This window comes from Phoxinus phoxinus (genome assembly GCF_949152265.1).
Source record: "Phoxinus phoxinus genome assembly, chromosome: 14".
NCBI classification, from domain to species: domain Eukaryota; kingdom Metazoa; phylum Chordata; class Actinopteri; order Cypriniformes; family Leuciscidae; genus Phoxinus; species Phoxinus phoxinus.
Genome location: NC_136889.1, coordinates 18,921,598 through 18,937,872, shown reverse-complemented (window position 1 = coordinate 18,937,872; position 16,275 = coordinate 18,921,598). Strand labels below are relative to the sequence as shown.

The 16,275-nt window shown below is 36.0% G+C and overlaps 2 protein-coding genes across 3 annotated transcripts; one reads left to right on the top strand and one right to left on the bottom strand.

Moving 5' to 3' along the window:
* Window positions 1–102: 102 nt before the first annotated feature.
* ndufaf1 (NADH:ubiquinone oxidoreductase complex assembly factor 1) lies at window positions 103–3,338 on the bottom strand (the record flags this gene model as incomplete). Of its 2 annotated transcripts, none has more annotated exons than XM_079635049.1 (5): window positions 3,066–3,338; window positions 1,620–2,178; window positions 1,124–1,309; window positions 398–472; window positions 103–243 (listed from the first exon to the last, which is right to left on the bottom strand). In XM_079635049.1, exons 2-5 carry the CDS (start codon window positions 2,136–2,138, stop codon window positions 103–105), a joined length of 921 nt encoding a protein of 306 aa, XP_079491175.1. In that variant the 5' UTR covers window positions 2,139–2,178; window positions 3,066–3,338. The 2 variants fall into 2 exon arrangements, with proteins under 2 accessions (XP_079491175.1, XP_079491176.1); XM_079635050.1 differs by having other exon boundaries at window positions 1,620–2,761; window positions 2,799–3,072.
* Window positions 3,262–16,223, top strand: rtf1 (RTF1 homolog, Paf1/RNA polymerase II complex component). The gene is made up of 18 exons (XM_079635047.1): window positions 3,262–3,437; window positions 5,365–5,475; window positions 8,418–8,568; window positions 8,655–8,859; window positions 10,175–10,292; window positions 10,382–10,493; window positions 10,781–10,922; window positions 11,507–11,684; window positions 11,845–11,927; window positions 12,013–12,100; window positions 12,319–12,426; window positions 12,527–12,604; window positions 12,706–12,827; window positions 13,493–13,550; window positions 13,638–13,715; window positions 13,819–13,917; window positions 14,002–14,116; window positions 15,159–16,223. Exons 1-18 carry the CDS (start codon window positions 3,354–3,356, stop codon window positions 15,263–15,265), a joined length of 2,037 nt encoding a protein of 678 aa, XP_079491173.1. The 5' UTR covers window positions 3,262–3,353; the 3' UTR covers window positions 15,266–16,223.
* The last annotated feature ends 52 nt before the right edge of the window (window positions 16,224–16,275 follow it).

The following is a 16,275-nucleotide window of genomic DNA, read 5'->3' as shown; positions in this document are numbered from 1 at the left end:
CTGCAAAAAATACATCCAATGATTTTTTTTTTTACAAAGTTTTTATTAATAAAACGTTTGTTACGTTTGTTATCTGTAATTGCTGAATCCTCTTTAACCCAATTAGACTTCAGGGTTTCTCTTGTAAAGCTCATATGCAAACTCCTCTGTGTGGGCAAGGTCGTTACGCAGACCAATGAAGTCAATCTCCAGCTGAAATGGACCGTCTGCTTTGTCCCCCAGTGTAAAACCAATACTCTTTACCTAAGAGCACACAAACAAGTTTAGAATCTGAGGAATGATGAATTTGCACCACAATGCTCTCATAAATGTATCATCAGAGGAAATAGAAGGATAAATGATTAGATGCTCGTATCAATTACTAGGTAAACTATGAGGAAATAAAAGTCATGCTGACCTTATCTAACCAGAGGACATGCTGGTTATCCTGTATTCTTCCCCGACTGGAAAGGAAAAACTTGGAGAATGGGATCTGTAAGATAGTGATGATTTTAGAATTAACAAGCAAGAGATCTGGACCGTTCAAAAGGGGCATAGTACTCCTGCTCACCAAGGCATTTATTTGATCGTAAAAACTAATATTGTGACATTTTTAAATACTTTCTTTTTTTTAAATTCAATTTCCCATACCAGGAACATGTACCAAAGCTCTAATGAACTACATATAGACATATACCATGATAACTGTCAAAATAGCATTACAATTACTAATAACTGTTTTCTATTTTATGTCTTTTATTTCTGATGGCAAATTTGAGTTTTAATTACTCCAGTCTTCAGTGTCACATGATCCTTCAGAAATCATTACAATATGCTGATTTGGTGCTTATTATTATCAGCTGAAACCAGTAAATATTTTGTAGAAACTGGTATTTCTATGGCATTATTTTTAGGATTCTTTGATGCAAGTTCAAAAGAACAACATTTATTTGAAAATGAATTTTTGTAACAATGTAAGTCTTCACTGTCACTTTTGATCAATTTAATGATTCCTTGCTGAATAAAAGTATCCTACTGACCCCAAACTTTTAAATGTAGTGTAAAACAGATTAAATGCACTTTCATATGAACTGCAGATGAAGTGTCACTAGATTTCCATTAATGTAAAATTCTTAAGACATGCCTTAACATCCTGCCAGTAGGGTCCCCCTCTAGTGTAGAGGAAGTAACTGTAGATGTCATCTCTCTGATGAGAAAAGAAGGTCTCAACAGACACGTTTACCATCCACGGTCTTCCATCTCCCCGGATACGCATGTGTAAAGTGTTGAAACTTGACCAGTCATAGGTTTTTTTTCTGTCAAATGAGGCCTGCAGCAGAGAGGAACATTATAAGGTCAAATAACATGTTATTGCCCCTTTAAGGCTAAATTTAAATCTATGTAAATTTATGCAAATAAATGATTTCATCATAAATCGATGAATTGTACTTTCATCATAAATTGTACCATTCTAAATTGAAAACACACCGATACAATACCGTTCAAAAGTTTGGCCTCAATCAGATGTTTTAAACAGAAATTAATACTTTTATTCAGCAAGGATGCATTAAATTATGACATCTGAAATGTGATGATGAATAAATAATCAGATTATGGATCAGACAGAGAGATATACTGACCAAAGGTTGTTTGGAGCGCAGAGTGCAGTATCCACTGTATCGAGTCTCTCCATCACGAGGAGGCATGGAGCACAAAGACCCGTACAGAAAACACGTGGTGTTGTTCTTTCCAAGTTTGGTGTATGCCACACTATGGCCCCCAATTTCCTGATCAGATGACACGACCCACTGATCGAGACTCTCCGGCCCACGGAACTCCCACTGGACACGGGTCTGTTCCAGCATGTGCTCTAGTAATGGCCTTCCTTCTGGTCCAGTCCACCGTTGGACAAACTCATCCTTCAACAATCCAATGTGCTTCTTGATACCCTCCACACCTTTGGAGAAATCAAAGTGTATCTTTTGCCAAGGCCAACGGGTGTCTGGGGACTGACCCGGTCTGCGGTAATCTCGTTCATAGGCGCTCCTGGTGCTCAGTATAGCTGAGCATCCGAGCCTAGATGGAAATAACAGTGGCTGCCTGTGAGTGACTCCATAAACTCCTGACAGAGATTTTAATGCTTTCCTCGATACAGCCATTTGGTCCGAGTAGCTCTTGTGACCAGATCAGTAGAATACGCTGAAAAAAATTAAAACATCATTATGTAATGAAAATAAAATGCCTTTTTATATTAACTGTCATATAACATACGGTTGATTTTCTGGATTCAAATGTTTTTACTTTTTCAAGTGGGCTCTGTGGAAACCCAGGAGGTTAAAAATGTAAAAAAAAAAAAAGAAAAGAAAAAGGATTCAAATAAATAAGTAAATAAATAAATAATACATTTTAGATTAAAATAATTAGGTAAACACTACAATTGGGATTCAATTAAATGAGTAAAAAACAAAAATGAGATTTAAATACATAATTCATTTAACAGTGCAGTACTAGTGGGTAAAAAAAACGTAATTGATTGATACAAGATATTTTCCAAATAATATTTTTATTTGGTATAGTATATGGTATGTCCATCTGAATTAGCTTAAATTGGGTCTTTATACATGAAAATATACGGCTGCCCTTTACATTTTAGGATGGGGGTCTTGCACGATCATACATAAATGGGGGTCCGTGGAATCTAAAAGATTGAAAACCACTAGTCTAAAGCGCACCACAGTAGTACATCAACATGTAAAAGCCCCTTAATATCGTACAGCCATCTCTATCTCTTTTTTCTTTGCAAACACTTATACGTTCACTTGACTGTAGTGAGCAATGGAAGTAAGTTAACGTTAAATCTTAGTTGACTGGATATGACATTCAAAAGTCATACATGAAAAAGCCACTGCGTGATTGAATTTTAATGACAGTTATTACATGTTACAGCTATGCTACAAACACGGAGGGTGACCACATTTATCATATCTAAATAATAATAAAACAATAAACGTAAAAAATGTCTCGAAAAGCAATTATTTTTTACTACTCATTTGTGCCATTGCAGTCCGTCATATAATCTGTCTTACCTGAAACAAGCACACGTGCTTATGGTCCTACCGACACCAAATATCTCTCGCAGGTGATTCCAACCCACATCACATTTAGTGATTAACAAATTATACTATAATTTTGGCTAAATAAATGTATACATATTATGTACAATTAACAAATACAGCACATCTCTGAACATGTATATGTCGTCGCTGGTTTTCGGAGTGACGTGTGCGCATGCGTAGTGGAGCTCTAGCGCCTTTGTGTGGAGGAGTGCGGCGCTGCTGTTTAAACACACACACAGGGGAGCCAGGCAGCTAACCATGGTGAATGTAAAGAAACGGAAAGGTCGGGTCGTGATTGACTCTGACTCGGAGGATAGTGCAAGCGATGATAATTTGGATCAGGTAGGAATATCATTCACGTGAATGTGATCCAAAAACCTCGCTGTTTACCGATCTCTATGGCATTAAGGTGTCAGAACTGTATGTGTGTGTTGAAGTCCCATGCTAAGTGATGTAGGAAAGCTAGCTGGTTAGCAGGGGCCTATTGGTGCCGTCGTGTTGGTTTTAAGACAGTAACACCTGAAATTCTGATATTTTACGTGCTTTTTATTGTCGCCTGCAGCACGCGGCTATTTCGGCTTTACAAAAGTAGCCGCGTGCGTTTAGAATCTTTTCTGTTTTATGACGTCACAGCGCCGCGGCTAAACTTCTATTTCGGTTGTAGCCGTAGAAATATGACGAGAGACTAGAGCGGACAGACTCTCTCAAACACATTCTGAAAGCAGTTTCTGATTGGACAGTTGAAAGTCACATGATGCATGAAAATAAGAATATGGAGACCTTCAAGTAATAAAGTTTACTGTTGTGTCAAAAGAACTTATGTGGTTTATGATGTGCTTAACTGCTAATGGCCATTTGAAATAATTTTTTATAAAACTTAAAATAGTAAACGTCAAAAAAATGCTTGTATACATTCAATTTAATTTAATGGTGATTATTTCTATAAATATTCAGTTTTAGATTAATAATCCAAAATAGCAAAAAAAAAAAAAAAAAGTGCAATTTGCTTTATGGCAAGGTTTTCAATCTTTTAGGTGCCATGGAGTCATATATATGACCACCCTTGTGTGAGGGACCCCCAGCCTAAAATGTAAAAGGCTTCTATAGTTGCTTGTATAAATACTTAATATATACAGAGAAAAAATATTATAAATGTCAAAAATATTATTTGGAAAATATGTGGTTTATTTTAAGTTTCATAATTTTTTTTTCCTACTAACTAGTACTGTGTTATTATTATTTATTTTAATATTTGTTCAATTTAATTTAATATAAAAAATGTTTTTGTTAATTTAGTATTATATAAGTTTAAAGTTTTAATTTAATTGGTTTTATTCTAATTTTAATTTATTTTAATTCAGTTACTTATAACGATGATTTAATCATATTGTATATTTTTAATTTATTTTACCGTTATTATTTCATTCCAAATTTATACGGATGCTCTAGGCCTCCCTTAGCCCGCCTGTGTCCCCAGACCCCAGTTTGAAACCCCTTGCTTGGCGAACACATGAATTTGAACCATGATATGCCCCCTATAGACAGTACTCTATACTACACTGCACATCAACCTGTGCACTTGTTTTCATTTCGATGTTGTTGACAAATTTCAGAGCTAGCCAGCTAGCAGCTAAACAGAGCTCAACACAAACACTAACAGCAGTGTGATTACTGACACTATATTACTATACAGATATGTTTTTGTTTTTTGTGTGTGTTGCATATGCTATGCTGACATTTTAATTAATACTAACAGATTAAATGAGTACAATAACATAATTATGCTCAAATGCAGGTTTTTTTTGGACTGAAACCCCATTCTCAGTGGAGTTTGACATCTGTCTGTGCTTTGAGATGATTAGACCCTGTTTAGCCATATAGTGGTTGTTAGAGCATTGTGAGTGTTGGGTTATCCCAATCCCTCTGTTGTGTGTTTTACTACTTTAGGATTAAATGAGCACATGAGCAGATAACCCTGACAGGCAAGCTTATAGATCACTCACTATTTAAGTTAATTAAAAAGAAAGAAAAACTTATTTTTCTGCTTTAAAACTATTATTCATAAATAGCATATGTAGCATTATTCCTGCTGCCACACCTTCCCTGCAGGCTTCAAACATAAAGTAGAATTTTGTGGACATTATGACAGCCTGCACGTTTTCTTTTGGTTTTCAATGAACAACAAAGAGGGGATTCACCTTCTTTCTTCAAGTACAAGGCAGTTCACTTGGGAAAGTCCTAGCTGTCAATCTTCCTCTGCTTTTTGCAGGAGCTGCTGTCTCTTGCCAAGAGAAAGCGCGTGGATTCTGATGAACAGGAAGAGCCTGTTAGTAAACCTGCCGCCTCCACGGACTCAGAGACATCAGACAGTGATGATGAGGTATGGAGCTTTTCAGTTACTAAAGGTTGGTGCTGACTTTTTTGGATAGTCAGGCTTTTTCCTGGGTCAAAACTGGTCTTTGGTGGAGGCGGATGAACACGGTCATCCACACACACAGTTCAAGGTACCCTACCTATGTGAACTGCGGGCCCAGCACTGATAACAAATCCCCAAAAAACAGTTCGTAATATTAATCTATCCTATTTATTATTGAAACAAAAAAGAATCAGTCAGGACAGGTGATAAAATAAAGTGCACTCTGCAGTCACAGAGTGTGAGTGACTGATTGAAAAGTTTGTAATAAAATGGACAACTAAGTATCACATTACTTGAGTTACAAAAAGTGGTAGCTCTATTATTTTGCATTTACTCTCTAATACTTAATACACAGGTCATTTGACATAATGAAAGTATTCACGCTCGTACAGAACTCGTGCTGAACAAAAACTCAACCATGGTTTTGAGAAATGTTGAGCAGATTTTGTCTAACTTTAACACATCTGATTGCGTTCACGCGCTCAACAGATACACATTGTAAACACTAAAAACCCTTGACGCTCTTCACAGAACACAAACACTCACGGGAGCATTTTAAAGCATCCGGCTATCAGCGGGTATCAGTACTACAGAACGGCAGGATTAATCACATTAAATGATCAAATTAATCTTTGGTTGGACAAAGATTAATTTTGGCAGCTGGCTATTTTTTTTCAATGCAGGAAAAATCCTGCAAACATTTGTTTGAACCGTCAGAATAGGGTTGTGCCGAATGATGATAGTCAGAGATATCGCTAATAGCCGATCCCTTTGACGATATCAAGATGATAATTGGCTCATTTTCCCATTAATGTATTTTATTATTAGTATCATTATTATTATCATCAGGTAATTATTATCAAATAATCAAATATAATAAAATGATGCCTTTCATAATGACTTCATCGCATAACCACAATTGCAAAAATGACTCATGTTTGAGGATTAAGACCTCAATGAAAATGTTTTTTTAACAGACTACAAAACTACATCCCACATCAAAAGTGTTCTATTCACAAAAAGTGCTTGTTGTAAAAGAAACGCATTATTTATACAGTTGTTGTTTAAGCCAAGGCATTTTGTTTCCATAGCACATTTAAACATTTTAATGACGCAATAGCACTAATACAAAAACAATTACAGATAATTATTATTTTTAATAATAATATTATTACTAAAATTATATAATAAGTATTTAGGTCCGAACACAGGACAATAATTAGTCATCGATGAAAAAAAAAAGCAGCTTCAAAGACAGACTTATTTAATAAAGAACAAAATTTGTTCACAAAACAATATCAATATAATATCAAAACAATATAATAACAAAACAAAACAGTATGTTGAGGTAGATTCAGCTCTTAGAATGAATGCTGCAAAGAAGCCAAAAGCTCAGTCAGTTTTTGCTTTCATTTTCAGTGAATATTTGACTGTGGTTTCAGAGTCCTCCGGCGACATAACTCTCATGCACACTTTGCAAATTGCCTGTGTGATACAAACATGCTCAGCTTTTGGGTGAAATACTGCGACTTTATCACCAACTCCCTCTGTGCTTGAAAAATGTTAGACAACAATTATCGTTTCCCCTCAATAATAAAACTAATTTATTAAACAAATGAGTAAATAAATAAGTAAATTAATGATCAGATAGTAAACTATTGCACCCCCCACCCGCCGCGCTTGATAATATCGTGTATCTGCGATCTCAAAGGCTGGTGATATGACTATGCTACGGAGCATATATCGCCCAACACTAGTCTAGAAATATCATTCAGAACATTGAAGGTCAGAGATGTGTGATCAATGCAGTTGATGATCCTACTCCTCTCAGCCGGCCTTCTTTAGCTGATGTAATTTCCACATCACAGGAACCAAGCAAATTACCATCACAGTTGTAGTGTATTCGTTACCGCAAGTAAAAGTTCAGAATGTCTGCCTAATCAGTATCATGCAGTGATAATACACTTTTAATCATCATGTGCATCTTTTTTTTAGTCAAAACTAATTTGATCAAAATGTCATAAATCGATCGTCCAGTGAAATGAGACTTCTGACTTCTCTCTGGTGACGTATGCTGGACTTCTCCGATAGTTGAGTCCGCTTAAACCTGCCCTATTCTTACAATCAACTGCAAGTGTGCATTCAGATCTGCCTCCATCCAAACAACAACCGAGGTCTTGAACCTACTCACTCATTTATTTATTTGTTTAATAATTAATGTCACTCAGATGTACGTTATAATACAGAATCAAAAATCTGTTGCAACATTTCCATTCTGTTTAATATACTGTTCTGGTCTTATTCTGAGTGGTTTATTATTGAATGTTATTCCACAGAAAATAATGTTAACCAATAGACATATTAGTTTTGGTGTTGTTTTAAGGTGTTGCTACTGTTGTATGTTATAAGGTCTTTATGTTATTAGGTTTCAATAGTAAACAACGATTCCACCTTTGAGATTTGTTGAGATGATATTGAGGGTGAACTTGTTCCACAACCTGAGGTTAAAATCACATCTCAATCTCACTATTTTATTTGTGTCATTGATTACCATTTCATGTAGACTTTCAATGAAAATCAGGTAATGAGAGAGCACTTTTTTTTCAAGCTTATGCACTGCAGTAAGGTTGCAGAAATCTGCAGGTTTTTATGGTTATTTAAATGTACTACCAGAGCAAAAAATATGTTGTTGTCATTTTAAGTCTTGATCATTACGATCGCAAAATATACAGTGACATTTAGAACGTACTACAATACTAAATACATTGAATCAGTTGTGTCTGATTAGGCGACTGAAGTGTGTGCTGTTACGTATTTGAAATACTTTTGAAAATATCCCAAATATAACATGTCAAAAGTTGATTGTAAATTAAACTCCTTATCGATGTGTTCTATTGATCTATTAGTGGACTGTTGGAGGCACTAAAACCAAAAAGAAGGGGAAACCTAGCAAAGGGCCTGAAAAGAAGAACACAGTCAAGAAGAGAAAGGGCAAGGCGGCTTCATCCGGCAGCTCAAATGGAGACAGCTCAGCAGAGAGTTCGGCTCCAGAGGAGGGTAAGGCAGCGGTTTGGATTCTGTAATGCTGTTTTCTGGTAAAGTACATTTCAAAAGGTGTTTATCCCTGCTTTACGTTTCATAAGGTGAGGTGTCAGACTCCGACAGTAACAGCTCATCCTCCAGCTCAGATTCTGACTCGTCGTCAGAGGATGAGGTTTTCCGGGATGGTTATGGAGATGATCTAATGGGGGATGAGGAGGACAGGGCCCGTTTGGAGCAGATGACGGAAAAGGAGAGAGAACAGGAGCTGTTTAACCGTATAGAGAAGAGAGAAGTCCTTAAGAGGAGGTGAGAGGAGTTTCAAAACTCAGATCTGATTTAGTCAAAATATTGTTTATACTTGCAAGAAAAGACGGAACTGCGAAAATAGCCTTAATTACATGGGTTTTAGGAATCGCAACGGGCTAATAAAAAGAGCATTAAAGTACTGCAATATTCTCAATGTTTTATTCAGTGTTATTTTAGTATTAATTATTTGCTATTATAGTATTTGTTAATATTCTGAGTTTATATATTCAGTTGTCATTTTAATTTTAGTTTAGGCTTGTTAAAGTGCTTTTTCAGACATGACCTTTCATGCATTGTTTAACATAGCTTTTTGTGAATGTAAAAGATCAAAGTGCACGACAAATAAAGTTTATTATCTCCTAAAATAAAGAATCTGAACTGGCATGAACTTGGATTCTGAACTGTCAAAATGAGTCATCATAAATTTGCATGATGGCAGCCTATGGTTTTCATTGGCTGCCTGTGAATGATGTCTACTTTGACCCGTCCTCAATCACAAAGTTGTGGCTGAGGTCTTGAAGAGTTTGTTTATGTTGTCAAGAAGACACTGATTTCTGTGCTGCGAGTCCGCTTTACATGCGCTTCAAAAGGATCAAAAATTTAACATGATCATCTTTGTGTGTTTGCTGCTACGACCTACATCTACTGACTAGCCAATAAAATTGCAACATTAAAAGCTAAAACTTAAAACTACTTGCCTCAAGCTCCATTTACAAAATTGGCATGCCAAGTTGGCCTCTTTTTACTTAGCCATGACCGCGTCCATATTCTCCTCTTTCGCTTCTCTTTTTTCAGCACACATAACAAACACAATTGCCATGTTATCTTTCTCTATTTGTTTGCCACTAGTGCATGCTGATGACGTTTTATTCTTCTATACTAACTTGCGCCGTAGCCTACGATTCAATAGGTGTCATCCTAGTACAGTCTACAAATATGTCGTACCCAAGTTTATTAGATCCATGTTGTACAGTGTGATTTTAAATAATCTTATATGTGATTGCCGAAATCACAGTCTGTAGCAGGCTTATGTCATTTTAGTACTGAAAGGTATTTGTTAGTTTCCATTTCTCATTTTTGTTTAAGTATTTATTTTATTTCAACTTTATTTTAATTATCGGGGGGAGAAATACATTATCTAATGCATTAGCCGAATTGTTTTTAATAGTTTGTTTATTTATTTATAATAACAACACTGGTTGTATTGTGCAGAAATAAATGTAATCTTGCCGTGAATGAAGTCAGAATTGACTTTTCAAATAATTTCTGTAGAAATGTTTTGTCTTATCAATAAATGTTTATTTTTCACAATAAGGTTTGAAATAAAGCAAAAACTGAAGACCGCAAAGAAGAAGGAAAAGGAAGAAAAGAAGAAGAAACAAGAGGAGGAGCAAGAGAAGAGAAAACTGTCTCAGGTCCCAGATACGCAGGTGGTAAGTGAACTATATATCCAACAAGCCTTTTCTAAAATAGGAACGCAAATATGGTTTTACACTCGTGTTTCCTCTCTTTATTAATGCAGGTAATGTCCCACAACAAAGAGAGGAGGATCAAGAGAGATGAGAAGCTGGACAAGAAGTCACAGGCCATGGAAGAGCTGAAAGCAGAAAGAGAGAAGAGGAAAAACAGAACTGGTACTTTTCTTATCACTTTCTCGTCGTTAATCAGACGATATTGAATAACAGACAGAATTTCAAATAGGAATTATTCATTAAAAATCCAAAATAACCCTATTTAGATTATAACTGGATGCCACTTAAATGCAGGGTAATAGAACTACAATGTAGCATATATTTAAAACATTTCTTTTATAAAGCTTTTTTTAAACAAAACAATAAGTAGTATATCTTGTATTGTGCAGAAAATTACCATTCTGTTGCCAGTCATGCCAGTATCTGATCTATAACTATCAACCTTTCAGCTGAGCTCCTTTCCAAAAGGCAGCCGCTGAAGACAAGTGAGGTCTACTCAGATGACGAAGAGGAGGAGGAAGATGATGATGACAAGTCTTCAGTAAAGAGTGACCGCAGCTCAAGGTCTTCATCTTTTGATGAAGAGGAGGAGTAAGTATTTGATGATTTACCTTCTTTAGATTAACCTTCTTAGTATGAAACAACAATTTGGATAAAATGTTACATTATTAGTTAAAAATAAAATTAAATTACATGATAATTAATTTTTTTCTCTTGGACATACACGACCATTCAAAAGGTCAGTAAGATTAAAAAAAAAAGTGTATTATTATTACAATTTAAAATAACTGTTTTCTATTTTAATATATTTTAAAATGTCATTTATTCCTGTGATTGCAAAACTGAATTTTAAGCATATTCGTATCAATGTTGTGATAAATTTTTTAGGAATCTTTGATAAATAGAAGGTTCAAAAGAACAGCATTTTTGTAACATCATACATATTTTTCTTGTCACTTTTGATAAATTTAATGCAATAAAGGTATTAACTTCTTCGAAACTAAAATCTTACAGACCCCAAACTTTTAATTTAGTGTGTATGTATACATTATGTAAATGTATGTATAGGTTTTATAATTTATATACAGTACTTCTAGATTTTAAGTTTATAGATTCATAAAACAGTATGTCCCTTTGTAATAAGCATGTTTATCAACTGTGCACCTGTATTTCAGGAAAGAGGAGGCTCCGCCCAAATCCCAGCCAGTGTCATTACCAGACGAGCTGAATCGGATCCGACTGTCCCGGCACAAACTGGAGCGCTGGTGTCACATGCCGTTTTTTGCTAAAACTGTTACTGGTTGTTTTGTTCGAATTGGCATTGGAAACAGCAGCAGCAAGCCTGTTTATCGGGTCAGTGAAAAATGTTACCGTTTCTCATCCATTCACGTAATAAACATCTTTCAGCTTTTGTGATACCACAAACAACTGCAACCTGAAAACACTTATTTTAAGATATCACATGGAATATACAGAGTTGTAAATGGACAATTTCTGAAATGAAATCCTGTAGGTGGCTGAAATCACTGATGTTGTGGAGACGGCTAAAGTTTATCAGCTGGGGTCCACACGAACAAATAAAGGCCTTCAGCTCCGGTACGTAACGAAACGAAAACCGATTATATATGCGTTCCTCTCTTTGTCGTCCATGACTTATGTAATGTGTATTGCATGTTTGCAGACATGGAAATGACATGCGCGTCTTCAGACTTGAGTTTGTGTCCAATCAGGAGTTCACCGAAAGCGAATTCATGAAATGGAGAGAGGCGGTGAGTTTAAAATGTGGAATGTTCATTAAAAAAACGTAAACGTATGTATTCTTTTTATTTATTTTCTTGTCTCATTTGTACTTAATATTTTATTTACTCTATTAATCAAATTTATTATGGAAACTAAATTTAAATTTTAGGTTTATTGTAGAAGTGCTGTCACACTGTAGCATTATGGGATGTGCATATCCAGTAGTAACCTTGTTGCTGCCCCATAGATGATGTCAGCAGGAATGCAGTTTCCTACTCTAGATGAGATCTCCAAAAAAGAGCAGTCCATCAAGGAGGCGGTCAACTACAAATTTAATGACAAAGACATTGAGGATGTACGTCCCACTGATGTCCTTTCCTGTTGTCCTTAATCATCAGAATATCCTGTATTATCAACTTAATGATTGTATTAATGGGAATTATTTTTAATGACAGATTGTCAAAGAGAAGGACAGATTCCGAAAGGCGCCATCAAACTACGCCATGAAGAAAACACAACTTTTCAAAGAGAAGGTTGTAATGATTAGATGTACTACAAATAGATATAGTACATCTTGTGTCGTTTCAAGTGCCTATTTTTTCTTACGCTAATCATGCATAACTTGTGTGTACAGGCCATGGCTGAGGAGAGTGGGGACGGAGAAAAGGCGAAAGTACTGCAAGATCAGTTGAATGAGCTGGAGGAGAGGGCAGAAGCACTTGACCGACAGAGAACCAAAAATATCTCTGCTATCAGGTCAGAAACGCACATTCAATACTACTACTCAAGTCAACCACTCAATAGTTTGGGGTTTGTAAGATGTTTTTAATGTTTTTGAAGAAGTTGCTCATGCTCAACATGGCTGAAGTTATTTGATAAAAAAATACAGTAAAAACAATATTGATCTGAAATATTACAATTAGTGCTGTCAAATCAAGTAATCGCGATATATTTCTTTAATTAATTATATATTACAAATATAAACACAAACTGTTATTTTGGAATCGATTTAAAATAACTTTTCTATTTTAATATATTTTAAAATGTAATTTATTTCTGTCAAATGGCAAAGCTGAATTTTTAGCATCATTACTCCAGTCCAGGATTCTTTGAATAGAAAGATCAAAGGAATAGGATTTATTTATAAATAAATAACTTATAAAATGTCCTTACGGCCACTTTTGATCAATTTAGTGCATTCTTGCTGAATAAAAGTATAAAAAAAATCTTACTCATCCCAAACTTTTGAACAGTAGTGCACACACACACACACACACACACACACACACACACACACACACACACACACACACACACACACACACACACACACACACACACACACACACACACACACACAACCCTTTAACCCCTTCTCTTCATAATCATAATCATTTTTATTTTTATTTTTTCTATTCCAGCTATATTAACCAGAGGAATCGGAGTTGGAATATTGTTGAGTCTGAGAAGGCATTGGTGGTAGGTGTTCCCGTCAGGATTTATTTATTGAGCTGTTTTTCTCCTAAAGAATATTCTAGAATCTAAAAGGTCTTGGTTGTGTTTCAGGCAGAGGGTCAGAACGCGAAGAACCAGCAGATGGATCCATTCACCAGACGGCAGTGTAAACCGACTATGGTGTCCAATGTAAGGCATCTTTCTGTCAGCTTTGCTGTTCTACTTTTCCTTTATTCTCATCCTTTTTTTTTATCATTTAAAAAAACTGATTTTTCTTTTTCTTTTTTCAAAGGCAAGAGATCCCTCAGTTCACGCCGCTATTTTGGCCCATCTTAACCAGAAATACGGTTCAGGCTCAGGCCAAGACAACAGCCAGCAGGCTAATAAACAGGTAACACACTCTCACAAACAGGCCCACAGCAACATGAGCCTGTTCTGACCCAGAATTCACTTGTTCAATTTGTTTATGATGCAGGGCCAGGCTAGCCAGAAAGACAAAGACATTACCAAGCAAAACAGTGACCTCTCAGAGGACCTTTTCAAAGTTCACGACTTTGATGTCAAAATTGACCTACAGGTTCCTAATGCTGGTAAGTGTCTCATGTCTAATAATGATATTACTATTTTAGTTTAGTTTTGAGGCCAATTCACACCGCACACCTGTCGGCGTCTGTTTTCACCCGACTGGAAAGAAGTGTGTAATTTACACTACCGTTCAAAAGTGGGTTGGTTTTTATATATACACACTAGGGGTGTAATGGTTCAAATTGCTCACGGTTCGGTTTGTATCACAGTTTGAAGTTCACGGTTTTGGTACGGTTCGTTATGTGCTATGTTTAGAGGGAAAAAGGACTACTGTCAAATAAAAATAAAGAAAATAAGAACAAATAATCTAACTACAAGGAACACCACAGATAAATACAATAGAGAAAAGATACTATTAAAATAAACTGTTTTTAAGGTAGGTCTAGCATTATTTTTCAGGTACAGAAATTGAATAAAGTAACCAAATGTAAAATAACATTGCATATTTGACTATGAATGAAAGATTAATCCTTATTAAAGTTACAAAAGCTATTCAATCAAGAGCAGTGAGTGATTTCCTTGAATTCTGTTGGATTAACATTAAAAACACAGACAGCAGGAATATCAAGCTACTGTTTAAGACATAATGCACAGATCCAAAAATACTGACACTGTTACATGTGCATTGTCTTTCTCGACTGTAGAAGTTCACTTAAGGCATAACAGACTATGTCTTCTAGGATACTCATAAAGACGGGCATGTTGACAATTTTTGTGTGAATTTGTCCATTCAAGCACAAGACCCCCTTTTTGGGTACATTCTAAAACACTTAACTTGGCTTAATGTATTAAAGACGGTGATATTAATAGACCAAACTCAGTAAACATCATACTAATAAAGTGTAACATGTACAGAAAAGCAGATGAGATATTTTGATCAAATATATTCAGCCTTAGAGAGCGAGATGACTTTCAAAAGCATTAAAGGATCTTACCGATCCCAAACTTTGGAATGGTAGTGTATATGAATCTAATCCTATGATGTGATATCTTCAGTTGTATTGTTTATTATTATATTCATTTATTATTTCTTTTCATCATCAACAGAATCAAAGTCTTTGTCGGTGAGTTCGAATGCATTGCCTGTTAAAGATGGGGCGCCACGCCGATCTCTAAACCTGGAGGACTACAAGAAGAGACGAGGACTCATCTGACCTACGTTTTTATCCACCCCTGCATGATTGGACACCTGTTCCAGGGGGTCCAAAGCTGCGGCCACCCCTGTGTGTGTGAGTGTGTTTGGAAAAGTGTGTGTGAGAGAGAGAGAGCGAGCGTGTATGATAAAGAGAAAGAAAAAGTGTGTACCTTTAAGGCTGAGTGTGTCAGAGACCGTATGAGTGTGTATGTAAATGTTTCACTTGTTTGTAAGAGGAAATATTCATGAATAATGAAAACTTTCAGGTCTTTTCCTGCAAAGGGTCACTTTTTGAGAGGTGAAATTTTCTCTGCATTATTTACGACGTGTGCCGGCGTTGAGAACAGAAATGCATTACCTCTGATTCTCTTTTTCGTACCAATGTATGCAGCTTATTTTCTCCCTCTCAGACCCTCACAGAAACGACCCTTTTATATCCAAGCTTGTGAATGACTATCTCTAAGGACACTATTAAAAAAAGACAACACAAAACTTGGGTTTTTTTGAAAGTTTTTTTTTTTACTTGTCAATAATGTGATTGGGTCTGCCTCGCTCCCTTGTTCCTCTTGAAAACTGTCGAAAGCTTTTCTTCACCCCAACCCATGTGTAATGGGGTTGTTAGGACAGCCCTGCTTAACTCCGCTTTCTGGTTTAAAGGCTGAGGGGCCGACCAATCAGAGGGGGCGTTAGACAATGTCATCACACTCCCTAAAGATAAACGTTTGTTTCATGTAAGACAATGATCAAAATAAACGTGTCTGCCATGGGCAAGAAAACATTGAGAATTGATGTATCTTTTTTTGTTTTTACTGCTCCTTTTCTTCCACATCCCTCTGTCTCCCTCAGAGCTGATGTAAGTGTTAATGATCATTAATTATTGATGAAGTCTTTTAGTCAGTTCTCGTATAGTTGTGGCATGCCTTGTAAATAAGCGATCTTGAGTGAGCGCTGCTGAATAAAGGAGGAACTGTTTCATAATCCCTGTTTGTGTTTTTACTGTTCTTGCTTGTGTTTGTACTGAGGTTTTTC